Consider the following 27,297-nt stretch of genomic DNA (forward strand, 5'->3'; position numbering starts at 1 on the left):
GCAGGCTCACATTATGTGCATTTGGTGAAAGACATGCACACATACAAATTTACAAACCATATGTGTAGGTGTGTGTATATATATATCTACAGCACATGGGACTGTACATGGGTGTACATGGTGAGGTTTCTCTCCTGGGGTCATGGTGCCATGATAGTGTTTCTCAGCTGTACTACTCCCTGTAGGCCGACAGTGGTGGAGGCAAGCCAGACAGTCCACTGGAGACATTCTGTCACATACCTTGGTTGTGATGGTATCCATTAAATTCTGTAGCACTCTTATGTTGAATGAGAAAAACGCTTGGTATCCCTTTTTATTTATTTATTTATTTATTTTTTAATATATAATAAATCAGTCAGTTGAATGATTAATTATAGTTTGGTACCATCCTCCATCCCCCCCCCCCTCCCCTCCCCACTTAATCTTTTTTTTTTCTTTTTTATAATCTTTTAAGTGAAAGCAAAGACTATGGTCAAAGGTGTGTTATAAGTGAAAGCAAATAATGTATGGTCCTTGGTTTGTTTTTAGTGAAAGCAGACTGAATAATTATGGTCTTTGGTGATAATGAACAACTAAAAGTGAAAATAAAACAGAGGCAATGAAATCTGTAATATTTATGAATTCCTTGTTACAGTACTGTTACTGTTAGATTTGATACACTGTGTTGATGGTGGTCATGTGGTGTTGGTTTCACTACTATGAATATGATACGTACAGTGTATTGATGGTGGTCTTGTGGTGTTTGTTACAGTACTGTGAGATGTACAGTGTATTGATGGTGGTAATGTGGTGTTGGTTTCAGTTCCATGATACGTGATACACTGTGTTGATGGTGGTTATGTGGTGTTGGTTTCACTGCTATAAGATGTACAGTGTATTGGTGGTGGTAATGTGGTGTTGGTTTCAGTTCCATGATATGTGATACACTGTGTTGATGGTGGTCATGTGGTGTTGGTTTCAGTTCCATGATACGTGATACACTGTGTTGATGGTGGTTATGTGGTGTTGGTTTCACTGCTGTAAGATGTACAGTGTATTGATGGTGGTCATGTGGTGTTGGTTTCAGTTCCATATGTGATACACTGTGTTGATGGTGGTTATGTGGTGTTGGTTTCACTGCTGTAAGATGTACAGTGTATTGATGGTGGTCATGTGGTGTTGGTTTCAGTTCCATGATATGTGATACACTGTGTTGATGGTGGTCATGTGGTGTTGGTTTCACTGCTGTAAGATGTACAGTGTATTGATGGTGGTCATGTGGTGTTGGTTTCAGTTCCATGATATGTGATACACTGTGTTGATGGTGGTTATGTGGTGTTGGTTTCACTGCTGTAAGATGTACAGTGTATTGGTGGTGGTCATGTGGTGTTGGTTTCAGTTCCATGATATGTGATACACTGTGTTGATGGTGGTTATGTGGTGTTGGTTTCACTGCTGTAAGATGTACAGTGTATTGGTGGTGGTAATGTGGTGTTGGTTTCAGTTCCATGATATGTGATACACTGTGTTGATGGTGGTTATGTGGTGTTGGTTTCACTGCTGTAAGATGTACAGTGTATTGATGGTGGTAATGTGGTGTTGGTTTCACTACTGTTGTATTGTATTGTATTTCTCTTGTTATCACAACAGATTTCTCTGTGTGAAATTCGGGATGAAAATGAGATGTGATACACTGTACTGATCGTGGTTTTATGGTCTTTGTTTCAGTACTACGAGATGTCATATGGACTGAATGTGGAGATGCACAAACAGGTATCACTCTATGTCTGTTTCTCTTTCTCTCGCTCTGTGTCTGTCTATCTCTGTCAGTCCATCTCTGTTTCAGTCTCTGCCTCTCTCTCTGTGCCTGTCTCTTTATGTCTTTCTCTGTCTCTGTCTTCCTGTCTGTCAGTCTGTCTGTCAGTCAGTCTGTGTGTGTGTGTGTGTGTGTGTGTGGAGAGAGACAGTGTTCTTGCTTTCGACTTGCAACAAGGAGGAAAAACAAATTCTGTACTTGTAATTATGACATTTTGATAATATGAGAAAAGCTTATTGCTTGCACATACGGTACCAACTATTCTAACAAGTTGCCCAACACACGTGCACATTTTCACATTGTTCCTTGGTCACTTGGTGAAGAAGTCCATTGATGTCTTCTGTCCTCCATCGTCTGTGGAAGTGAAGACAGCAGACTGACTGATGATGTGTGTACCTGACCTCCATTTTGCTTCCCTGGGACTGTGCGTCACTAGTGATTAGGGTAGACGACAGTGGAGGAAGCTGGCAGAATGGTTAAGATGCTGATCTGCCAATACAGGATCCTTGAGGGTCTGTGTTCGAATCCCACTCTCGCCCTTTCTCCCAAGTTTGACTGGAAAATCAAACTGAGCGTCCAGTCATTCAGATGAGACGATAAAACTGTGGTCCTGTGTGCAGGAAGCACTTAGTGCACTGAGAAAGAACCCACGGCAATGAGAGTGTTGTCCTTTGGCAAAATTTTGTTAACTCTTTACATACGAATGGCGAAAGAGATGACATTAACAGCGTTTCATCCCAATTACCATCATCAAAATATTGCAAGCGGAACGCTCTTATACTGAAGAGGTGAATGTTGACAAAGAATACCACAGTTCTGACAACGGAAGCTAAAGATTGGGTCATTGAGACACCCACTGGACATCTGAGGGGTCTGTGTAGAGGAGAAGAGAGGACTGAGTGAGTTAAAGAAATCCACTCTGATAAGTACACAAATGAATCTGCATGCACTCAAGGTCTGATGAAGCACGTTGGGTTGTGCTGCTGGTCAGGCATCTGCCTAGCGGATGTGGTGTAGCGTATAAATGGATTTGTCCAAACACAATGACACCTCCTTGAGAAACGGAAACTGACGACTGAAACTGATTAGACAGCAGACTGACTGGATCCTATTGACCTCTCCATTGCTTTCCTTGGAAGTGTACGTCATTGTTCGTGTGGAGAGTGTTCTGATGAATTCGTTTTTTTTTTTCCTTTTCTTGTTGCAGACGGAGATAGCAAAGAGGCTGAACGCAATATGTGCTCAGGTCATTCCGTTTCTCTCTCAAGAGGTGAGACTCTGTGTCTGTGTCTGTCCTTTGTGTCAACTAAAACTGTTTAAAACACACACACACACATGCTCGCATGCACACACACACAGATACTCGCACGCACGCATGCACGCACGCACACGCACGCACGCATGCAAACACACACACACACACACATCATTCCACAATCTCATGCCTTCTTACCCCAGTTTCTGGTTCCCAACAATGCATAAACCCACACACACATAATCAGAGACACTAATCATAGGATATATATATGTATGTACACATGCTCACACACGAACGCGCACACACGTAGAAAAACATTTACACAGTCAGTGATACATGCAATTGCATGCATGCGCGCGCGCACACACACACACACAGACACACACATGCATGCACACACACACACACACATGCAAGCACACACACACACACACACACACACACACACACACAATATGCTACACACACACACACACAATATGCTACACACACACACACACACACACACACACACACTGAAACACACAGCATGCCACACACACACACACACACACAAGATGCCACACACACACACACACACAAAGACACACACAACATGCTACACACACACACACACACACACACACACACACACACATTGACACACACAGCATGCCACACACACACACACAGACACACACACACAGACACACACACACACAGCATGCCACACACACACACACAGACACACACACACACACAGACACACACACACACACAGACACACACACAATGACACGCACAGCATGACACACACACACACACACACACACACCCCATGGCAAGAGAAATAAGGAAGCATTGCACAAAGAAGACACGCATGCAGAGGGTACATTTCTCACAGATGATTACGCAGACCGGACGATTCCAGCTCAGCGCTCGCAGTGATTACGATCAGACCCAGATTGCGCCTTTAAACGATTGTGTTACACCTACACAGCTAATTACACGGCTGCGGGGCGAGATATCTGCCCAGTAGTCATCTCCATTAGGGATCGTGTGTCCACTGACATGACACCTGTAATCTACTAATTGGTGGGCAGGGCCCAGTCTGCACTGGATGTTGTAGTTTACTTGGTTATGTCTGTGCTGAACTGGGGGATTGTAGGTGACATGTTGGTTTACCACGTTACACTCTCTGTGTTTGAGAGCATGTGTGTGTGTGTGTGTGTTTGTGTGTGTGTGTCATTGTGTGTGAGTGTGATTGTGTGTGTGTGTGTGTCATTGTGTGTGTGTGTCTGTGTTATTGTGTGTGTGTGTGTGTGTGTGTGTGTCATTTGTGTGCGAGAGTGTGATTGTGTGTGTGTGTGTGTGTGTGTGTGTGTGTGTGTGTGTGTGTGAGTGTGATTGTGTGTGTGTGTCATTGTCTGTGTGTGTGTGTCATTGTCTGTGTGTGTGTGTGTGTGTGTGTGTGTGTGTGTGTGTGTGTGTAGGGAGGTGAGCAGGTGGGTGGTGGGGTTCATGTGTGTGGTGGGTGGGGAGTGGAATGGAAGAGGATCAAAAAATAATTGGAGCATGGAAGATAGTGGGTTTTTGGGGGGCCAGGGTGCAAAAAGCTTGGAGTTATTGATAGACTGTGTTGGTTGGAGTTATTGATAGACTGTGTTGGTTGGAGTTATTGATAGACTGTGTTGATTGGAGTTATTGATGGACTGTGTTGATTGGAGTTATTGATAGACTGTGTTGATTGGAGTTATTGATAGACTGTGTTGGTTGGAGTTATTGATGGACTGTGTTGATTGGAGTTATTGATGGACTGTGTTGGTTGATTGGAGTTATTGATGGACTGTGTTGATTGGAGTTATTGATGGACTGTGTTGATTGGAGTTATTGATAAACTGTGTTGATTGGAGTTATTGATGGACTGTGTTGGTTGATTGGAGTTATTGATGGACTGTGTTGGTTGGAGTTATTGATGGACTGTGTTGATTGGAGTTATTGATAGACTGTGTTGGTTGGAGTTATTGATAGACTGTGTTGATTGGAGTTATTGATGGACTGTGTTGGTTGATTGGAGTTATTGATGGACTGTGTTGGTTGATTGGAGTTATTGATGGACTGTGTTGATTGGAGTTATTGATAGACTGTGTTGATTGGAGCTATTGATAGACTGTGTTGATTGGAGCTATTGATAGACTGTGTTGGTTGGAGTTATTGATGGACTGTGTTGATTGGAGTTATTGATAGACTGTGTTGATTGGAGCTATTGATAGACTGTGTTGGTTGGAGTTATTGATAGACTGTTGATTGGAGCTATTGATAGACTGTGTTGATTGGAGCTATTGATAGACTGTGTTGGTTGGAGTTATTGATAGACTGTGTTGATTGGAGCTATTGATAGACTGTGTTGATTGGAGCTATTGATAGACTGTGTTGGTTGGAGTTATTGATAGACTGTGTTGATTGGAGCTATTGATAGACTGTGTTGATTGGAGCTATTGATAGACTGTGTTGGTTGGAGTTATGCACAGACTGTGTTGAGTGAGGACTGCACCAGAGAAGGTTTTTTTTTGTTTGTTTGTTTTTTTGTTTGTTTTTGTTTTGTTTCTTTTACACTTTTTTGTTTGTTTATTTTAACAAGTAAAGTTTAGCTTTTTGTCAGTATCAGGAAGTACACTTTATGGGCTGTGCACTCATGCACACACAGATAAATTGTGTTGGCTGATAATGCAAGTGTGTCACAGCAGGCCAGTAGTGCAACAGTAGCCATGCAGTTTGTTTCCATCGGGTGAAGAGAAATTGTGATCATTCTCACATTCAGCGCTGCCATCCTTTATCATTGTGGCTTGTCGGGGTATTTTTTTGTTTGTTTTGTTTTGTTTTGTTTTTTTAGTTCAGCCAGTAGGGGCGAATTAATCCACCCACAAGGCGCTTGTTTACACGATAAGCAGAAATAACAGGGTACACATGTGTTCATGAGACAGTCGGAAAGAAAATGCCATTCCCATATATATATATATGTTTATTACAGTGAAAGGGAAAAAAAGACCACTGTTTGTAAAACAGCCAGAGCAAAAATTAATTACCAGGAGGGTGGAGGAGGAAACAAAAAACTCACATCTGAAAACAACAGTAACAGTTCACATGTTTATACAAGAGAGGGAAAAGGTGATCATCAAAAAACAACAAAAAAAAACCACCCCCCCCCCCCCAAAAAAAAAAGCATAGGGAGAAAAAAATTGTTGTTTCGGAGAAAACCAACAGTATGCGTTTTTATAAACAGGATGCAATTACCACTATCAAGAAAGAAAAACAAAAAATCATTGTTTTTTGGGGAAAAACAACAACTCATGTTTATAAAACAGGGAAAGGAAAGACTAATTATCAGGGAAGAAAAAAATAAATCATTAAACAGGGGGAGAGACAAACTGTATGCATGTTTACAAAAACACGGGAGGAAGATTATCAAGAAAGCTTAAAAAGAAGAAGAAGAAGAAAAAGAAAAAAAAAAAGAAGAGTGTTATGAAGTGGGAGGAACAAAAACTGCGCATGTTTATAAAACAGGGGAGGGAAAAAGCCCAGGAGAAGGGAGGTAAGAAGGTGACGCATTAGCCCAGCACTCAGCTTATATCACAGATCGACACAAGTTTACAGCTAAGCCAACAGCAAAGTGAGGGCTGTATTATCAGTGGTTTCTCCGTTGCAATGCGAAATCATTTACAGCTTTATAGTCTTTTGTGAAGGACTATGACTCTCAAACTAGGAGGCAAAACTGCGCTGGCTCTTAGTGCTGCAGCCTTCAGGTCTACTTGGCCTTTGGGAACCATCCTCAATGCGAACTGTCCTAAAACCTTGTTGGCCGAGAGAGTGTGGATGTGACTTGGGCAAGACACTCTCCACTACAATCAAATTCTAGCCCAGATAGTCGGGACAGCGGTGACCTCCTCTGCTGTTGTGAGGGTCACAGTGTAACAGGACTGACTCGCACATAGATGTATATCTGTGGATCTGTGTTCCAGCACCAGCAGCAGGTGGCAGCAGCTGTGGAGCGAGCCAAGCAGGTGACCATGCAGGAACTGAACGCCATCATTGGGGTCAGCCTGGTCTTTGTGTCTTCTTCCTCTCTGTCCAGCCTTGTTGAGGCCTTCTCTTTCTTTCTTTCTTTGTTGTTGTTGTTGTTGTTGTTCTTCTTCTTCTTCTTTCTCCTCTTCTTCTTCTTTCTCCTCTTCCTTCTCCTCCTCCTCTTCCTTTGTGTGTGTGTGTTGTTATTGTTGTTGTTGTTGTTCTTCTTCTTTGTCCTCCTCTTCCTCCTCCTCCTTCTTCTGCTTCTTCTTCTTCTTTGTCTTGTTCTTTTCCATGTATGATTTGCTGGTGATGATTTTGTTCACTTTCTTCCTCTTCCACTCCTTTGTCACATTCTGCTTTACATTCTTTTTTCTACTGTTGTTTTTTGTGTGTTTTTTTTCATTCTTTCTCAGAACTTTTTTCTTCTGTTTCTTTTGCTACTCCTTCCTTCCTTCTTCGGGGTCTGGTTGCCTTTTTGTGTTAACGTTTTACTTTCTACATTCTTTCTTTTATTTGTTCTTTTTGACTCCTTTCTTTCTTTCTTCTTGATCTGTTTGGAGTGTTCCCCCCTTTTGCTTTGTTTCCTGTAGTTATACGATGGTGTGGTGTTGTGTCTGTCTGCTGTAGTTATACGATGGTGTGGTGTTGTGTCTGTATGCTGTAGTTATAGGATGGTGTGGTGTTTGTCTGCTGTAGTTATAGGATGGTGTAGTGTTGTGTCTGTCTGCTGTAGTTATAGGATGGTGTGGTGTTTGTCTGCTGTAGTTATAGGATGGTGTGGTGTTGTGTCTGTCTACTGTAGTTATAGGATGGTGTGGTGTTGTGTCTGTCTGCTGTAGTTATAGGATGGTGTGGTGTTTGTCTGCTGTAGTTATAGGATGGTGTGGTGTTTGTCTGCTGTAGTTATAGGAGTGTGGTGTTTGTCTGCTGTAGTTATAGGATGGTGTGGTGTTTGTCTGCTGTAGTTATAGGATGATGTGGTGTTTGTCTGTCTGCTGTAGTTATAGGATGGTGTGGTGTTTGTCTGTCTGCTGTAGTTATAGGATGGTGTGGTGTTTGTCTGTCTGCTGTAGTTATAGGATGGTGTGGTGTTGTGTCTGTCTACTGTAGTTATAGGATGGTGTGGTGTTTGTCTGTCTACTGTAGTTATAGGATGGTGTGGTGTTTGTCTACTGTAGTTATAGGATGGTATGGTGTTTGTCTGTCTGCTGTAGTTATAGGATGGTGTGGTGTTTGTCTGTCTGCTGTAGTTATAGGATGGTGTGGTGTTTGTCTGCTGTAGTTATAGGATGGTGTGGTGTTTGTCTGTCTGCTGTAGTTATAGGATGGTGTGGTGTTGTGTCTGTCTACTGTAGTTATAGGATGGTGTGGTGTTTGTCTGTCTGCTGTAGTTATAGGATGGTGTGGTGTTTGTCTGTCTGCTGTAGTTATAGGATGGTGTGGTGTTGTGTCTGTCTGCTGTAGTTATAGGATGGTGTGGTGTTGTGTCTGTCTACTGTAGTTATAGGATGGTGTGGTGTTGTGTCTGTCTGCTGTAGTTATAGGATGGTGTGGTGTTGTGTCTGTCTACTGTAGTCATAGGATGGTGTGGTGTTGTGTCTATCTGCTGTAGTTATAGGATGGTGTGGTGTTTGTCTGCTGTAGTTATAGGATGGTGTGGTGTTGTGTCTGTCTACTGTAGTTATAGGATGGTGTGGTGTTGTGTCTGTCTGCTGTAGTTATAGGATGGTGTGGTGTTGTGTCTGTCTACTGTAGTCATAGGATGGTGTGGTGTTGTGTCTATCTGCTGTAGTTATAGGATGGTGTGGTGTTTTTCTGCTGTAGTTATAGGATGGTGTGGTGTTGTGTCTGTCTGCTGTAGTTATAGGATGGTGTGGTGTTGTGTCTGTCTGCTGTAGTTATAGGATGGTGTGGTGTGGTGTCTGTCTGCTGTAGTTATAGGATGGTGTGGTGTCTGTCTGCTGTAGTTATAGGATGGTGTGGTGTTGTGTCTGTCTACTGTAGTTATAGGATGGTGTGGTGTTGTGTCTGTCTGCTGTAGTTATAGGATGGTGTGGTGTGGTGTCTGTCTGCTGTAGTTATAGGATGGTGTGGTGTGGTGTCTGTCTGCTGTAGTTATAGGATGGTGTGGTGTTTGTCTGCTGTAGTTATACTATAGGATGGTGTGGTGTTGTGTCTGTCTGCTGTAGTTATAGGATGGTGTGGTGTTGTGTCTGTCTACTGTAGTTATAGGATGGTGTGGTGTTGTTTCTGTCTACTGTAGTTATAGGATGGTGTGGTGTTGTGTCTGTCTGCTGTAGTTATAGGATGGTGTTGTGTCTGTCTGCTGTAGTTATAGGATGGTGTGGTGTTGTGTCTGTCTACTGTAGTTATAGGATGGTGTGGTGTTGTGTCTGTCTGCTGTAGTTATAGGATGGTGTGGTGTGGTGTCTGTCTGCTGTAGTTACAGGATGGTGTGGTGTTGTGTCTGTCTGCTGTAGTTATAGGATGGTGTGGTGTTGTGTCTGTCTGCTGTAGTTATAGGATGGTGTGGTGTTGTGTGTCTGCTGTAGTTATAGGATGGTGTGGTGTTGTGTGTCTGCTGTAGTTATAGGATGGTGTGGTGTTGTGTCTGTCTGCTGTAGTTATAGGATGGTGTGGTGTTTTTCTGCTGTAGTTATAGGATGGTGTGGTGTTGTGTGTCTGCTGTAGTTATAGGATGGTGTGGTGTTTGTCTGTCTGCTGTAGTTATAGGATGGTGTGGTGTTGTGTCTGTCTGCTGTAGTTATAGGATGGTGTGGTGTTGTGTCTGTCTGCTGTAGTTATAGGATGGTGTGGTGTTGTGTCTGTCTGCTGTAGTTATAGGATGGTGTGGTGTTTGTCTGCTGTAGTTATAGGATGGTGTTGTGTTGTGTCTGTCTGCTGTAGTTATAGGATGGTGTGGTGTTTGTCTGCCTGTTGTAGTTATAGGATGGTGTGGTGTTTGTCTGTCTGCTGTAGTTATAGGATGGTGTGGTGTTGTGTCTGTCTGCTGTAGTTATAGGATGGTGTAGTGTTGTTTCTGTCTACTGTAGTTATTGGATGGTGTGGTGTTGTGTCTGTCTGCTGTAGTTATAGGATGATGTGGTGTTTGTCTGCTGTAGTTATACTATAGGATGGTGTGGTGTTGTGTCTGTCTGCTGTAGTTATAGGATGATGTGGTGTTGTGTCTGTCTACTGTAGTTATAGAATGGTGTGGTGTTGTGTCTGTCTGCTGTAGTTATAGGATGATGTGGTGTGGTGTCTGTCTGCTGTAGTTATAGGATGGTGTGGTGTTGTGTCTGTCTGCTGTAGTTATAGGATGGTGTGGTGTTTGTCTGTCTGCTGTAGTTATAGGATGGTGTGGTGTTTGTCTGTCTGCTGTAGTTATAGGATGGTGTGGTGTTTGTCTGCTGTAGTTATAGGATGGTGTGGTGTTGTGTCTGTCTACTGTAGTTATAGGATGGTGTGGTGTTTGTCTGTCTGCTGTAGTTATAGGATGGTGTGGTGTTTGTCTGTCTGCTGTAGTTATAGGATGGTGTGGTGTTTGTCTGCTGTAGTTATAGGATGGTGTGGTGTTTGTCTGTCTGCTGTAGTTATAGGATGGTGTGGTGTTTGTCTGCTGTAGTTATAGGATGGTGTGGTGTTGTGTCTGTCTGCTGTAGTTATAGAATGGTGTGGTGTTGTGTCTGTCTGCTGTAGTTATAGGATGGTGTGGTGTTGTGTCTGTCTGCTGTAGTTATAGGATGGTGTGGTGTTGTGTCTGTCTGCTGTAGTTATAGGATGGTGTGGTGTTGTGTCTGTCTGCTGTAGTTATAGGATGGTGTGGTGTTTGTCTGTCTGCTGTAGTTATAGGATGGTGTGGTGTTGTGTCTGTCTGCTGTAGTTATAGGATGGTGTGGTGTTGTGTCTGTCTGCTGTAGTTATAGGATGGTGTGGTGTGTGTCTGTCTGCTGTAGTTATAGGATGGTGTGGTGTTGTGTCTGTCTGCTGTAGTTATAGGATGGTGTGGTGTTGTGTCTGTCTGCTGTAGTTATAGGATGGTGTGGTGTTCTGTCTGCTGTAGTTATAGGATGGTGTGGTGTTGTGTCTGTCTGCTGTAGTTATAGGATGGTGTGGTGTGTGTCTGTCTGCTGTAGTTACAGGATGGTGTGGTGTGTGTCTGTCTGCTGTAGTTATAGGATGGTGTGGTGTTGTGTCTGTCTACTGTAGTTATAGGATGGTGTGGTGTTGTGTCTGTCTGCTGTAGTTATACTAGGATGGTGTGGTGTTGTGTCTGTCTGCTGTAGTTATAGGATGGTGTGGTGTTGTGTCTGTCTGCTGTAGTTATAGGATGGTGTGGTGTTGTGTCTGTCTACTGTAGTTATAGGATGGTGTGGTGTTTGTCTGTCTGCTGTAGTTATAGGATGGTGTGGTGTTGTGTCTGTCTGCTGTAGTTATAGGATGGTGTGGTGTTGTGTCTGTCTGCTGTAGTTATAGGATGGTGTGGTGTTTGTCTGTCTGCTGTAGTTACAGGATGGTGTGGTGTTGTGTCTGTCTGCTGTAGTTATAGAATGGTGTGATGTTGTGTCTGTCTGCTGTAGTTATACGATGGTGTGGTGTTGTGTCTGTCTGCTGTAGTTATAGGATGGTGTGGTGTTTGTCTGTCTGCTGTAGTTACAGGATGGTGTGGTGTTGTGTCTGTCTGCTGTAGTTATAGGATGGTGTGGTGTTGTGTCTGTCTGCTGTAGTTATAGGATGGTGTTGTGTCTGTCTGCTGTAGTTATAGGATGGTGTGGTGTTGTGTCTGTCTGCTGTAGTTATAGGATGGTGTGGTGTTGTGTCTGTCTGCTGTAGTTATAGGATGGTGTGGTGTTGTGTCTGTCTGCTGTAGTTATAGGATGGTGTTGTGTCTGTCTGCTGTAGTTATAGGATGGTGTGGTGTTTGTCTGTCTGCTGTAGTTATAGGATGGTGTGGTGTTGTGTCTGTCTGCTGTAGTTATAGGATGGTGTGGTGTTGTGTCTGTATGCTGTAGTTATAGGATGGTGTGGTGTTGTGTCTGTCTGCTGTAGTTATAGGATGGTGTGGTGTGGTGTCTGTCTGCTGTAGTTACAGGATGGTGTGGTGTTGTGTCTGTCTGCTGTAGTTACAGGATGGTGTGGTGTTTGTCTGCTGTAGTTACAGGATGGTGTGGTGTTGTGTCTGTCTGCTGTAGTTACAGGATGGTGTGGTGTTGTGTCTGTCTGCTGTAGTTACAGGATGGTGTGGTGTTTGTCTGCTGTAGTTATAGGATGGTGTGGTGTGGTGTTTGTCTGCTGTAGTTATAGGATGGTGTGGTGTTTGTCTGTCTGCTGTAGTTACAGGATGGTGTGGTGTTTGTCTGCTGTAGTTATAGGATGGTGTGGTGTTGTGTCTGTCTGCTGTAGTTATAGGATGGTGTGGTGTTGTGTCTGTATGCTGTAGTTATAGGATGGTGTGGTGTTGTGTCTGTCTGCTGTAGTTATAGGATGGTGTGGTGTTGTGTCTGTCTACTGTAGTTATAGGATGGTGTGGTGTTGTGTCTGTATGCTGTAGTTATAGGATGGTGTGGTGTTGTGTCTGTCTGCTGTAGTTACAGGATGGTGTGGTGTTTGTCTGCTGTAGTTACAGGATGGTGTGGTGTTGTGTCTGTCTGCTGTAGTTACAGGATGGTGTGGTGTTTGTCTGCTGTAGTTATAGGATGGTGTGGTGTGGTGTTTGTCTGCTGTAGTTATAGGATGGTGTGGTGTTTGTCTGTCTGCTGTAGTTACAGGATGGTGTGGTGTTTGTCTGCTGTAGTTATAGGATGGTGTGGTGTTGTGTCTGTCTGCTGTAGTTATAGGATGGTGTGGTGTTGTGTCTGTCTGCTGTAGTTATAGGATGGTGTGGTGTTGTGTCTGTCTGCTGTAGTTATAGGATGGTGTGGTGTTGTGTCTGTCTACTGTAGTTATAGGATGGTGTTGTGTTGTGTCTGTATGCTGTAGTTATAGGATGGTGTGGTGTTGTGTCTGTCTGCTGTAGTCATAGGATGGTGTGGTGTTGTGTCTGTCTGCTGTAGTTATAGGATGGTGTGGTGTTTGTCTGCTGTAGTTATAGGATGGTGTGGTGTTGTGTCTGTCTGCTGTAGTTATAGGATGATGTGGTGTTGTGTCTGTCTGCTGTAGTTATAGGATGGTGTGGTGTTGTGTCTGTCTACTGTAGTTATAGGATGGTGTGGTGTTGTGTCTGTCTGCTGTAGTTATAGGATGGTGTGGTGTTTGTCTGCTGTAGTTATAGGATGGTGTGGTGTTTGTCTGCTGTAGTTATAGGAGTGTGGTGTTTGTCTGCTGTAGTTATAGGATGGTGTGGTGTTGTGTCTGTCTGCTGTAGTTATAGGATGGTGTGGTGTTGTGTCTGTCTGCTGTAGTTATAGGATGGTGTGGTGTTTGTCTGCTGTAGTTATAGGATGGTGTGGTGTTTGTCTGTCTGCTGTAGTTATAGGATGATGTGGTGTTTGTCTGTCTGCTGTAGTTATAGGATGGTGTGGTGTTTGTCTGTCTGCTGTAGTTATAGGATGGTGTAGTGTTGTTTCTGTCTACTGTAGTTATTGGATGGTGTGGTGTTGTGTCTGTCTGCTGTAGTTATAGGATGATGTGGTGTTTGTCTGCTGTAGTTATACTATAGGATGGTGTGGTGTTGTGTCTGTCTGCTGTAGTTATAGGATGGTGTGGTGTTGTGTCTGTCTACTGTAGTTATAGGATGGTGTGGTGTTGTGTCTGTCTGCTGTAGTTATAGGATGGTGTGGTGTTGTGTCTGTCTGCTGTAGTTATAGGATGATGTGGTGTTTGTCTGCTGTAGTTATACTATAGGATGGTGTGGTGTTGTGTCTGTCTGCTGTAGTTATAGGATGGTGTGGTGTTGTGTCTGTCTGCTGTAGTTATAGGATGATGTGGTGTTTGTCTGCTGTAGTTATACTATAGGATGGTGTGGTGTTGTGTCTGTCTGCTGTAGTTATAGGATGGTGTGGTGTTTGTCTGTCTGCTGTAGTTATAGGATGGTGTGGTGTTTGTCTGTCTACTGTAGTTATAGGATGGTGTGGTGTTGTGTCTGTCTGCTGTAGTTATAGGATGGTGTGGTGTTGTGTCTGTCTGCTGTAGTTACAGGATGGTGTGGTGTGGTGTCTGTCTGCTGTAGTTATAGGATGGTGTGGTGTTTGTCTGTCTGCTGTAGTTATAGGATGGTGTGGTGTTGTGTCTGTCTGCTGTAGTTATAGGATGGTGTGGTGTTGTGTCTGTCTGCTGTAGTTACAGGATGGTGTGGTGTTGTGTCTGTCTGCTGTAGTTACAGGATGGTGTGGTGTGGTGTCTGTCTGCTGTAGTTATAGGATGGTGTGGTGTTTGTCTGCTGTAGTTATAAGATGGTGTGGTGTTGTGTCTGTCTACTGTAGTTATAGGATGGTGTGGTGTTGTGTCTGTCTACTGTAGTTATAGGATGGTGTGGTGTTTGTCTGTCTGCTGTAGTTATAGGATGGTGTGGTGTTGTGTCTGTCTGCTGTAGTTATAGGATGGTGTGGTGTTGTGTCTGTCTGCTGTAGTTATAGGATGGTGTGGTGTTGTGTCTGTCTGCTGTAGTTATAGGATGGTGTGGTGTTGTGTCTGTCTACTGTAGTTATAGGATGGTGTGGTGTTGTGTCTGTCTGCTGTAGTTATAGGATGGTGTGGTGTTTGTCTGCTGTAGTTATAGGATGGTGTGGTGTTTGTCTGCTGTAGTTATAGGAGTGTGGTGTTTGTCTGCTGTAGTTATAGGATGGTGTGGTGTTTGTCTGCTGTAGTTATAGGATGGTGTGGTGTTGTGTCTGTCTGCTGTAGTTATAGGATGGTGTGGTGTTGTGTCTGTCTACTGTAGTTATAGGATGGTGTGGTGTTTGTCTGTCTGCTGTAGTTATAGGATGGTGTGGTGTTGTGTCTGTCTGCTGTAGTTATAGGATGGTGTGGTGTTTGTCTGTATGCTGTAGTTATAGGATGGTGTGGTGTTTGTCTGTATGCTGTAGTTATAGGATGGTGTGGTGTTGTGTCTGTCTGCTGTAGTTATAGGATGGTGTGGTGTTGTGTCTGTATGCTGTAGTTATAGGATGGTGTGGTGTTGTGTCTGTCTGCTGTAGTTATAGGATGGTGTGGTGTTGTGTCTGTCTGCTGTAGTTATAGGATGGTGTGGTGTTGTGTCTGTCTGCTGTAGTTATAGGATGGTGTGGTGTTGTGTCTATCTGCTGTAGTTATAGGATGGTGTGGTGTTGTGTCTGTCTACTGTAGTTATAGGATGGTGTGGTGTTGTGTCTGTCTGCTGTAGTTATAGGATGGTGTGGTGTTGTGTCTGTCTACTGTAGTTATAGGATGGTGTGGTGTTTGTCTGCTGTAGTTATAGGATGGTGTGGTGTTTGTCTGTTTTAGTTATAGGAGTGTGGTGTTTGTCTACTGTAGTTATAGGATGGTGTGGTGTTGTGTCTGTCTGCTGTAGTTATAGGATGGTGTGGTGTTTGTCTGTCTGCTGTAGTTACAGGATGGTGTGGTGTTGTGTCTGTATGCTGTAGTTATAGGATGGTGTGGTGTTGTGTCTGTCTGCTGTAGTTATAGGATGGTGTGGTGTTGTGTCTGTCTGCTGTAGTTATAGGATGGTGTGGTGTTGTGTCTGTATGCTGTAGTTATACGATGGTGTGGTGTTGTGTCTGTCTGCTGTAGTTACAGGATGGTGTGGTGTTGTGTCTGTATGCTGTAGTTATAGGATGGTGTGGTGTTGTGTCTGTCTGCTGTAGTTATAGGATGGTGTGGTGTTGTGTCTGTCTGCTGTAGTTATAGGATGGTGTGGTGTTGTGTCTGTCTGCTGTAGTTATAGGATGGTGTGGTGTTGTGTCTGTCTGCTGTAGTTATAGGATGGTGTGGTGTTGTGTCTGTCTGCTGTAGTTATAGGATGGTGTGGTGTTTGTCTGCTGTAGTTATAGGATGGTGTGGTGTTTGTCTGTCTGCTGTAGTTATAGGATGGTGTGGTGTTTGTCTGTCTGCTGTAGTTATAGGATGGTGTGGTATTTGTCTGCTGTAGTTATAGGATGGTGTGGTATTTGTCTGCTGTAGTTATAGGATGGTGTGGTGTTGTGTCTGTCTGCTGTAGTTATAGGATGGTGTGGTGTTTGTCTGCTGTAGTTATAGGATGGTGTGGTGTTGTGTCTGTCTGCTGTAGTTATAGGATGGTGTGGTGTTGTGTCTGTCTGCTGTAGTTATAGGATGGTGTGGTGTTGTGTCTGTCTGCTGTAGTTATAGGATGGTGTGGTGTTGTGTCTGTCTGCTGTAGTTATAGGATGGTGTGGTGTTTGTCTGTCTGCTGTAGTTATAGGATGGTGTGGTGTTGTGTCTGTCTACTGTAGTTATAGGATGGTGTGGTGTTGTGTCTGTCTACTGTAGTTATAGGATGGTGTGGTGTTGTGTCTGTCTACTGTAGTTATAGAATGGTGTGGTGTTTTTCTGCTGTAGTTATAGGATGGTGTGGTGTTTGTCTGTCTGCTGTAGTCATTCTGCAGGATGATGTGGTGTTTGTCTCTCTGCTGTAGTTATAGGATGGTGTGGTGTTGTGTCTGTCTGCTGTAGTTATAGGATGGTGTGGTGTTGTGTCTGTCTGCTGTAGTTATAGGATGGTGTGGTGTTGTGTCTGTCTGCTGTAGTTATAGGATGGTGTGGTGTTGTGTCTGTCTGCTGTAGTTATAGGATGGTGTGGTGTTTGTCTGTCTGCTGTAGTTATAGGATGGTGTGGTGTTTGTCTGTCTGCTGTAGTTATAGGATGGTGTGGTGTTTGTCTGTCTGCTGTAGTTATAGGATGGTGTGGTGTTGTGTCTGTCTGCTGTAGTTATAGGATGGTGTGGTGTTTGTCTGCTGTAGTTATAGGATGGTGTGGTGTTGTGTCTGTCTGCTGTAGTTATAGGATGGTGTGGTGTTTGTCTGCTGTAGTTATAGGATGGTGTGGTGTTGTGTCTGTCTGCTGTAGTTATAGGATGGTGTGGTGTTTGTCTGTCTGCTGTAGTTATAGGATGGTGTGGTGTTTGTCTGCTGTAGTTATAGGATGGTGTGGTGTTTTTCTGCTGTAGTTATAGGATGGTGTGGTGTTGTGTCTGTCTGCTGTAGTTATAGGATGGTGTGGTGTTGTGTCTGTGTGCTGTAGTTATAGGATGGTGTGGTGTTGTGTCTGTCTGCTGTAGTTATAGGATGGTGTGGTGTTTGTCTGCTGTAGTTATAGGATGGTGTGGTGTTGTGTCTGTCTGCTGTAGTTATAGGATGGTGTGGTGTTTGTCTGTCTGCTGTAGTTCCAGGATAGTGTGATGCTCCTCTGTCACTGTCAGGGCTTGGTCCAGTTCATCTTTATTCTCCCCCAGGGAGAGCGCGTCGCTACGCTACAGCGCCACCCATTTTTTTTGTATTTTTTCCTGCGTGCAGTTTTATTTGTTTTTCCTATCGAAGTGGATTTTTCTACAGAATTTTGCCAGGAACAACCCTTTTGTTGCCGTGGGTTCTTTTACGTGTGCTAAGTGCATGCTGCACACAGGACCTTGGTTTATCGTCTCAGCCGAATGACTAGCGTCCAGACCACCACTCAAGGCCTAGTGGAGGGGGAGAAAATATCGGCGGTCGAGCCGTGATTCGAACCAGCTCGCTCAGATTCTCTCACTTCCTAGGTGGACGTGTTACCTCCACACCATCACTCCACATAGAGTGGAGTCTCCCTTATATATGTCATTGTTGATGTGGATGATGTGATGTGACTATATGTGATTGTTGATGTGGGTGATGTGATGTGACTGTCTTGTCATTGTTGATGTGGATGATGTGATGTGACTGTATGTGATTGTTGATGTGGATGATGTGATGTGACTGTGTGTGATTGTTGATGTGGATGATGTGATGTGACTGTCATTGTTGATGTGGATGATGTGTTGTGACTGTGTGTGATTGTTGATGTGGATGATGTGATGTGACTGTGTGTGATTGTTGATGTGGATGATGTGATGTGACTGTATGTGATTGTTGATGTGGATGATGTGATGTGATTGTTGATGTGGATGATGTGATGTGACTGTGTGATTGTTGATGTGGATGTAATATATTGTCCGTCAAATGCACGGAAAAATCACTTATCTTTTGTTGTGGACAAAGTGATCTTTCTGTGTAATGGATAATTTGTCATCGCGTTATTGTTTAATTATTGAATTATTAGTGAATTACAGAGAGGGCCCAAAATTGGTATAGCACCGGGCGAAACCACACCAAGACGAACGTTGTGCTTATGTAATGTTTAGCAGACACATCACAAGTGAGGGCTGTGTGGGCAGAATTTGAAATTGTGTAGCTGAAACTGTGTATTTGAAAACTGAATGTTAAAATCATCCAGTGAGTCAGTGTAAAAATCTACCAGGTGTTAAAATCATACTGGTCAGTGTAACAGTCAGTCCCTTCTGTCTCGCCCTCAGCCTACTCCCCCACCCCCCCAGCCCCCATCTTCACCAGTACCGTCTCTCCTTGAGTCACATTTCAGATTACTGCAATTGTTGCTGCGAGTTGTCAAAACAGTTGTTTGGGAGAGATAATCTAAATATATTGAATCTGCTATTCTGTGGGCTGTCATTTCATTTTCAGTGACATGGCATCATTCTGTGTCAGTGGTTGGAAGATTACACAGCCTGTGATATACAGTTTATTCAGATTAAAACAACAACAACAACAACAACCGTGTCTTTCATCCAATGGCCAACACATAATGCTTTCATCCTGTGTGACTCAGTCTGCAACCAGAGATGAAATGCTAATTGAGTTTGCCAGACTGCGCTGGGCATAGCTGGTTATTTCCACAAAGCCCTGTTTCCATATAGCATGACTGTTCCTCACAGCTGGCACACTGAGCCATCAATGAACACAACAGGCTCCAGTCATCAGCTGAAATAGAGAAGTACGGTAATCAAGTTCTGTTTGAGCTGAAGGATGAATGATAAATTACCAGTCCTATCAAAGCGAAGCAAACAACGTAAACCCATAGGTCCTGAATAAGAAAGTGGTATTCAAATTGAAAATAAAACTTCAAGTAAAAAAAAAAAGGAAATAAATTGTAGGAAACATACACTATACAGTAATGGAATTATGTAAGTTGCTCAATATTTATCCTTAGGCCTATTGACAACTTGTGCACTGTGCAATATTGAAATTTCTCTGTGTGATGTATCCTTAGGACTATATTGATACCTTGTTTGTGAATCTGAAGCACAAAATTTCAGTTGTATTTTCCTTTCCAATTGTGGTGTATTTGGTTTGAAAATGCTTTGATAAATATCTATATTTATGTATCATTTATTGAAGACACTACTGACAAAGATCTCTCTCTCCCTCCCTCTCTCTCTCTCTCTCTCTCTCTCTATATATATATATATATATATATATGTGTGTGTGTGTGTGTGTGTGTGTGTGTGTGTGTGTGTGTGTGTATTAGTAGATATATATATATATATAATGGATATTTGAATTCAGTGTTACGCTGATTACAAAAAAAAGATGTTATCCAGGAATTAGAGTCAATCAGTGTTGGCCCCATTGTGACATGTTTGATTCACTTGTAACCAGGCAGACAGTGGGTGATTCTGAAGTGGTTAGCTCCTCTTTTTCTCACCTACACTGTGACATGTTTAAATCACGTCTACTCCAGTCTAGCAGACAGTGGGTGATTCTGATAACAATAATAATGGTATCTATATAGCGCTGAATCTTGTGCAGAGACAAATCAAAGCGCTTTCGCACCAGTCATTCACACGCATGCATAACTCTAAAACTGTAGAAACTAAAGACAAGGGAGAGGCAGGCAAGGGAGGCTATTTTGGGAAGAGGTGGGTTTGAAGGCCAGACTTGAAAGAGCTGAGTGTGGAGACTTGATGAAGCGAAAGAGAAAGTTCATTCCAACTGCAAGGTCCAGAGACAGCTCCCCTTTTGCCCAGCAACACTGTGACATGTAGACGAGCAGACAATGAGTGATTCTGTAACGGTTAGCTCTTCGATTTCCCAGCCACACTGTGACATGTACCTGTAGCAGACAGTGAGTGATTCTGTAACGGTTAGCTCTTCCATTTCCCAGCCACACTGTGACATGTACCTGTAGCAGACAGTGAGTGATTCTGTAACGGTTAGCTCTTCCATTTCCCAGCCACACTGTGACATGTACCTGTAGCAGACAATGAGTGATTCTGTGACGGTTAGCTCTTCCATTTCCCAGCCACACTGTGACATGTACCTGTAGCAGACAGTGAGTGATTCTGTAACGGTTAGCTCTTCCATTTCCCAGCCACACTGTGACATGTACCTGTAGCAGACAGTGATTATGTAACGCTTAGCTCTTCCATTTCCCAGCCACACTGACATGTACCTGTAGCAGACAGTGAGTGATTATGTAACGCTTAGCTCTTCCATTTCCCAGCCACACTGACATGTACCTGTAGCAGACAGTGAGTGATTCTGAAGTGGCAAGCTCCCCTTTTTCCCAGCAACAGATGCAGGCTCAGCATCTGCCACACCATCCGCACGGGCCACCCATCCCCCTCACCCCCCACCCGGCCGGCCTTCAGCCCCCCATCTCTGCCGCCAGCTCCGCCAGTTTCCTGTCAGCGGCCTTCCCACCCGGCTTCCCCGGCATGCCCCCACACCTGGCCGCCCTGAAGGAGAGCAGTGACAAAGGTGGGTGGCTTCAGGTGAAATTCCATGCACCCCACAACACAGTGACAAAGGTGGGTGGCTTGAGGTGAAATTCCATGCACCCCACAACATAGTGACAAAGGTGGGTGGCTTGAGGTGAAATTCCATGCACCCCACAACACAGTGACAAAGGTGGGTGGCTTGAGGTGAAATTCCATGCACCCCACAACATAGTGACACAGGTGGGTGGTTTGAGGTGAAATTCCAGGCACCCCACAACATAGCGACAAAGGTGGGTTGCTTCAGGTGAAATTCCATGCACCCCACAAGACAGTGACAAAGGTGGGTGGCTTCAGGTGAAATTCCATGCACCCCACAACATAGTGACAAAGGTGGGTGGTTTGAGGTGAAATTCCATGCACCCCACAACACAGTGACAAAGGTGGGTTGCTTCAGGTGAAATTCCATGCACCCCACAACATAGTGACACAGGTGGGTGGTTTGAGGTGAAATTCCATGCACCCCACAACACAGTGACACAGGTGGGTGGTTTGAGGTGAAATTCCATGCACCCCACAACATAGCGACAAAGGTGGGTTGCTTCAGGTGAAATTCCATGCACCCCACAACATAGTGACACAGGTGGGTGGTTTGAGGTGAAATTCCATGCACCCCACAACATAGTGACACAGGTGGGTGGTTTGAGGTGAAATTCCATGCACCCCACAACACAGTGACAAAGGTGGGTTGCTTCAGGTGAAATTCCATGCACCCCACAACCCAGTGACACAGGTGGGTGGTTTGAGGTGAAATTCCATGCACCCCACAACACAGTGACACAGGTGGGTGGCTTGAGGTGAAATTCCATGCACCCCACAACATAGTGACACAGGTGGGTGGTTTGAGGTGAAATTCCATGCACCCCACAACATAGCGACAAAGGTGGGTGGCTTGAGGTGAAATTCCATGCACCCCACAACATAGTGACACAGGTGGGTGGTTTGAGGTGAAATTCCATGCACCCCACAACATAGTGACAAAGGTGGGTTGCTTCAGGTGAAATTCCATGCACCCCACAACATAGTGACAAAGGTGGGTTGCTTCAGGTGAAATTCCATGCACCCCACAACACAGTGACACAGGTGGGTTGCTTCAGGTGAAATTCCATCCACCCGACAACACAGTGACAAAGGTGGGTTGCTTCAGGTGAAATTCCATGCACCCCACAACATAGTGACAAAGGTGGGTGGCTTGAGGTGAAATTCCATGCACCCCACAACATAGTGACAAAGGTGGGTGGCTTGAGGTGAAATTCCATGCACCCCACAACATAGTGACACAGGTGGGTGGTTTGAGGTGAAATTCCATGCACCCCACAACACAGTGACAAAGGTGGGTTGCTTCAGGTGAAATTCCATGCACCCCACAACATAGTGACACAGGTGGGTGGTTTGAGGTGAAATTCCATGCACCCCACAACACAGTGACACAGGTGGGTGGTTTGAGGTGAAATTCCATGCACCCCACAACCCAGGGACGAAGGTGGGTAGATTCAGGTGAAAATTCCATGCACCCCAAAACATGATGAGAAATTTGCTTATGAAGAATTCTATGGAAAATTTGCATGTGAAGAAAAAAGCACTGTCCATCCATAGACAGGGAGTTCACCCACCAGTTTTTGTTGAAGTCACAGTGCCAGGATGATCTTCTTCTTCTTCTTCTTCTGCGTTCACTCGTATGCACACGAGTGGGCTTTTACGTGTATGACCGTTTTTACCCTGCCATGTAGGCAGCCATACTCCGTTTTCGGTGGTGTGAATGCTGGGTATGTTCTTGTTTCAGTCTGAGGGTCCTGGGTTCGAATCTCAGTGACGGCGCCTGGTGGGTAAAGGGTGGAGATTTTTTCCGATCTTCCAGGTCAACATATGTGCAGACTTGCTAGTGCCTGAACCCCCTTCGTGTGTATACGCAAGCAAAAGATCCAAATATGCACGTTAAAGATCCTGTTGTCTATGTCAGCGTTCAGTGGGTTATGGAAACAACTACATACCCAGCATGCACACCCCCAAAAATGGAGTATGGTTGCCTACATGGTGGGGTAAAAACGGTCATACACGTAAAAGCCCACTCGTGTACAAAAGAGTGAACGTGGGAGTTGCAGCCCACGAATGCAGAAGAAGAAGAAAAAGATCATGGAGATTGGTTTGGATGGAGATCGCCTCAAGAAATTCATCCGGCTAAAAAGGGAGCGGTATGATCTCAAGTAATAGACCTGGTAGAGGAGGATCTCATCCCATGCTGCCTCAGTCGGGAAGGGATCTGCCCAAAGATGAGTAAAATTCACATGCAAAACCCACTATTTCTTTCCTGTGTGTGAAAAAAAACCCAACTACGTTTCGCAGTGAAATTCATGCGAAATTCAGGTCCATCAGTTTATGCAATGACGAAAAGTTTAATGCATTTTTTTTCCTTCAGTGTGAATTTGCATGCAAGTTCCACATCAGTTTTTTGGGTTCATGGAATTTCACCATTTGTATCCGGTAATGGTGCACTGAAAAGGTGATGATTATTTTAACACTTTCAGGAACAGACTCGCTACCAAAGTAAACCTTCGTCAGTCACTGGCATGGTTAGTCTTTAGCCAGCCACTGAGCTGAGTAGGTTTTCATGGAGCTAGTGAAGGCAGCATTTGAAAGTGTGGCCGTGTAGGGAGGCATATTGATGACTTGAGGCATGGAAGGGGGAGAGGGGTTGAGAGAAGGGGGGGGGGAGGAGGTGTGGGGGAGGGGAGGATGAAGCTATGGGGGTGTGTTATTGCTTTCATCATGACAGGAAATCATTGTCACTTGAGTTGAAAACATTGTGCTGCTGTTGACGTAGTGCTGTTGACACGAACAGATGGTGACTATGAATCTGTCTGCACTACCGTAGCGCTCACTGGTGTATTGTTGAGGGCTGTGCGCGCTTCGGTCTGTCTGTCAGTGTGTAATGGTCAACAATTTTGTTGAAAAGCAAAAAAAAAAAAAAAGGTTTCTCTTGTATAATAATAATAATGGTATTTATATAGCGCTGAATCTCGTGCAGAGACAAATCAAAGTGCTTTCGCACCAGTCATTCACCCGCATGCATAACTCTAAAACTGTAGAAACTAAAGACAAGGAAGAGGCAGGCAAGTGAGGCTATTTTGGGAAGAGGTGGGTTTTAAGGCCAGACTTGAAAGAGCTGAGTGTGGAGACTGGACGAAGTGAAAGAGGAAGTTCATTCCAATTGCAAGGTCCATAGAAAGAACGGCGGCAACAGTCGAGTGTTTGAATCTGGGTATGCGTAAACAGAGTGGATCCGAAGCCGATCGTAGTGAGCGAGATGGAGTGTAGAGGTGAAGGCAGCCGCAGAGATAGTCTTTCTACCTTTAACCACATATTTAATTCAGTTTCAGTTTCTCATGGTGGCATCAATGTGTTAGGAAAATTCCATATTAATACGCTTCACCACATCAGCTAGGCAGATGCCTGACAGCAAAGCTAGGTTTACCCAACGCACTAGTAAGGCCTTGAGTGCATACCTACATCTTTATACCAATCAGAATTTTGCCATAGGACAACACTTTTGCTGCCTTGGGTCCTTTTTCAGTGCGCCTCAGTTTATCATCTCATTGGAACAACTAGACGCCTAGTTTGATTTTCCAGTCAAACTTGGGAGACAGCGTGAGAGTGGGATTCGAACCCAGCTCCTCATGCACGTTGCATTGACAAGTAAGCGTCTTGACCACTCGGCCACCTTCCTCTCCAACCACAAAGCTAGGTTTACAAGAAAAGGGTAGGAGATTATCATAATAGAATAGTAGCAGTAGAGTAGTAGAATATGTTTTTATTACCAAGTGTACCAGGGTTACAAGGAATATTGGGGGGGGGGGGGGGGGGGGGGGGGGAATAGTACATAACAAGATACAAACATAAACTGAAAATGATACACAAACACAGATACAGGAGAAATTAGGATACATACAAGTGCATATCAATATAAAAACTTGTGCATACTCACACATGCACTGCACACACACACACACACACACACACACACACACACACACACACACACACAATCTCTCTCTCTCTCACACACACACACACGCATACACATTTGAACAGAAGCTGCATATTACATGTAGATGGGGCTGATGACTAGATCTTCAGGTGGATGGTTGTTGGTGATAGTGAAGCAGTATTGCATGGGAATGATACGGCACAGACGGCAGCTGATCTCAGCAAGAGTAGTTCAGGTTGGGGTTGATGAGATTTGAAAGGAAGACTGCTTTTGAGACTGACAGACAGACTGACAGACAGACAGACAAGATGGAGAGACAGAGGAGAATGTGTGAATTTGTGTGCTTGTCTCTTGCTGCAGAATTTAACACATTTCTTTCTGTTTTTGTTTTTTTTCTTTTTTCAGATTCAGACAAACATGTGAGTACAGTGGTTTTCTATGTGATTTATGGATGTCACCTTCACCTGCTATCTGTTCTTGCTGCACGGCCATGTTTCCCTGTGTCACGGTGGTCTTCTCTGTTTCCCTGTGTCGCGGTGGTCTTCTGTCTGTTTCTCTGTGTCACGGTGGTCTTCTGTCTGTTTCTCTGTGTCACGGTGATCTTCTGTCTGTTTCCCTGTGTCACGGTGGTCTTCTGTCTGTTTCCCTGTGTCACGGTCATCTTCTGTCTGTTTCCCTGTGTCATGGTGGTCTTCTGTCAGTTTCCCTGTGTCACGGTGGTCTTCTGTCTGTTTCCCTGTGTCATCTTCTGTCTGTTTCCCTGTGTCATGGTGGTCTTCTGTCAGTTTCCCTGTGTCACGGTGGTCTTCTCTGTCTCTTTCCCTGTGTCATGGTTGTCTTCTCTGTCTGTTTCCCTGTGTCACAGTGGTCTTCTCTGTTTCCCTGTGTCATGGTGGTCTTCTCTGTCTGTTTCCCTGTGTCACAGTGGTCTTCTCTCTGTTTCCTCGTCATGGTGGTCTTCTCTGTCTGTTTCCCCTGTGTCATGGTGGTCTTCTGTCTGTTTCCCTGTGTCATGGTGGTCTTCTGTCTGTTTCCCTGTGTCATAGTGGTCTTCTCTGTCTGTTTCCCTGTGTCATGGTGGTCTTCTGTCTGTTTCCCTGTGTCATGGTGGTCTTCTGTCTGTTTCCCTGTGTCATAGTGGTCTTCTCTGTCTGTTTCCCCTGTGTCATGGTGGTCTTCTGTCTGTTTCCCTGTGTCATGGTGGTCTTCTGTCTGTTTCCCTGTGTCATCGTGGTCTTCTCTGTCTGTTTCCCCTGTGTCATGGTGGTCTTCTGTCTGTTTCCCTGTGTCATGGTGGTCTTCTGTCTGTTTCCCTGTGTCATAGTGGTCTTCTCTGTCTGTTTCACTGTGTCACGGTGGTCTTCTGTCGGTTTCTCTGTGTCTCGGTGGTCTTCTCTGTCTGTTTCCCTGTGTCACAGTGGTCTTCTGTCTGTTTCACTGTGTCACGGTGGTCTTCTCTGACGGTGGTCTTCAGTCGGTTTCTCTGTGTCTCGGTGGTCTTCTCTGTCTGTTTCCCTGTGTCACAGTGGTCTTCTGTCTGTTTCACTGTGTCACGGTGGTCTTCTCTGTCTGTTTCACTGTGTCACGGTGGTCTTCTCTGTCTGTTTCACTGTGTCACGGTGGTCTTCTCTGTCTGTTTCACTGTGTCACGGTGGTCTTCTCTGTCGGTTTCTCTGTCTTCTGTGTCTGCGTTTGTTGCCCTGTGTCTGTCGGTGTGTTTGTGTGGGTGGTGTCTGAGGTCTGTCTTGTCTTTCTTTGTGGTGGAAAAATTGCAAACATTTCACATGAACAAAGAGAACAAAAACATGCACTTTAGATCAGTGTGCTGTTTCTCGAGCTCCCAGCCAGGTATGCCTATACACACATGCTCTCACATGCATGCACGTTTGCCCACCCACCCCCCACACACACTCACACACACAGGCACGCACACATGCACACACACACACACACACACATTCTTAAAAACACATGGCTTAGACAAGTTAGAGGAAAGCATGTTCTATACACAAAACACATTTATTGTAGCTAACAAAATATGTTTTGGACAACAACAAGTCACATGGAAAACACTGAAAAAAATTGAGCTGAGAAAAACAAACGAAAAACAACAACACCCCCCCCCCCCCCCCCCAAAAAAAAATAAAAAAATAAAAATAAAAAACCAACAATAACACAACATCAACAACAAACAAAAAACAACAACAAAATCAACAGAGTAACAAATCAAAAACAAAACAGAACTGTGTTGAAGCAGATGTGACATGTGCAAAAAAGTGCACCACCAAATGATGAAGTAAAACGCAGGTGGTGCTCCATTAATAAGTGTCATCCCCCACCCCCTCCCACAAGCCAAAAGCAGAGGGTGGAGATGAACACAGTGCGGAGATGAACACAGGGCGGAGATGAACACAGTGTGGAGATGAACACAGTGCGGAGATGAACACAGTGCGGAGATGAACACAGTGCGGAGATG

The 27,297-nt window shown here is 44.3% G+C and overlaps 1 protein-coding gene across 3 annotated transcripts in view; it reads left to right on the forward strand.

Moving 5' to 3' along the window:
- The window catches only part of LOC143281896 (transducin-like enhancer protein 4), a 95,165-nt gene that overhangs the window by 17,467 nt on the left and 50,401 nt on the right, over nucleotides 1–27,297 (forward strand). For 2 of the 3 annotated variants that reach the window (XM_076587173.1, XM_076587175.1), the window contains exons 4-8: nucleotides 1,708–1,752; nucleotides 3,003–3,065; nucleotides 7,052–7,126; nucleotides 20,630–20,819; nucleotides 25,227–25,240. In XM_076587173.1, the coding sequence (XP_076443288.1) occupies nucleotides 1,708–1,752; nucleotides 3,003–3,065; nucleotides 7,052–7,126; nucleotides 20,630–20,819; nucleotides 25,227–25,240 (387 nt within the window). The remainder of the gene's footprint in view (nucleotides 1–1,707; nucleotides 1,753–3,002; nucleotides 3,066–7,051; nucleotides 7,127–20,629; nucleotides 20,820–25,226; nucleotides 25,241–27,297) is intronic. The other variant, XM_076587174.1, reaches the window with a different exon arrangement.

Source organism: Babylonia areolata, chromosome 5 (genome assembly GCF_041734735.1).
Source record: "Babylonia areolata isolate BAREFJ2019XMU chromosome 5, ASM4173473v1, whole genome shotgun sequence".
In the NCBI taxonomy this organism is placed as follows: Eukaryota; Metazoa; Mollusca; class Gastropoda; order Neogastropoda; family Buccinidae; genus Babylonia; species Babylonia areolata.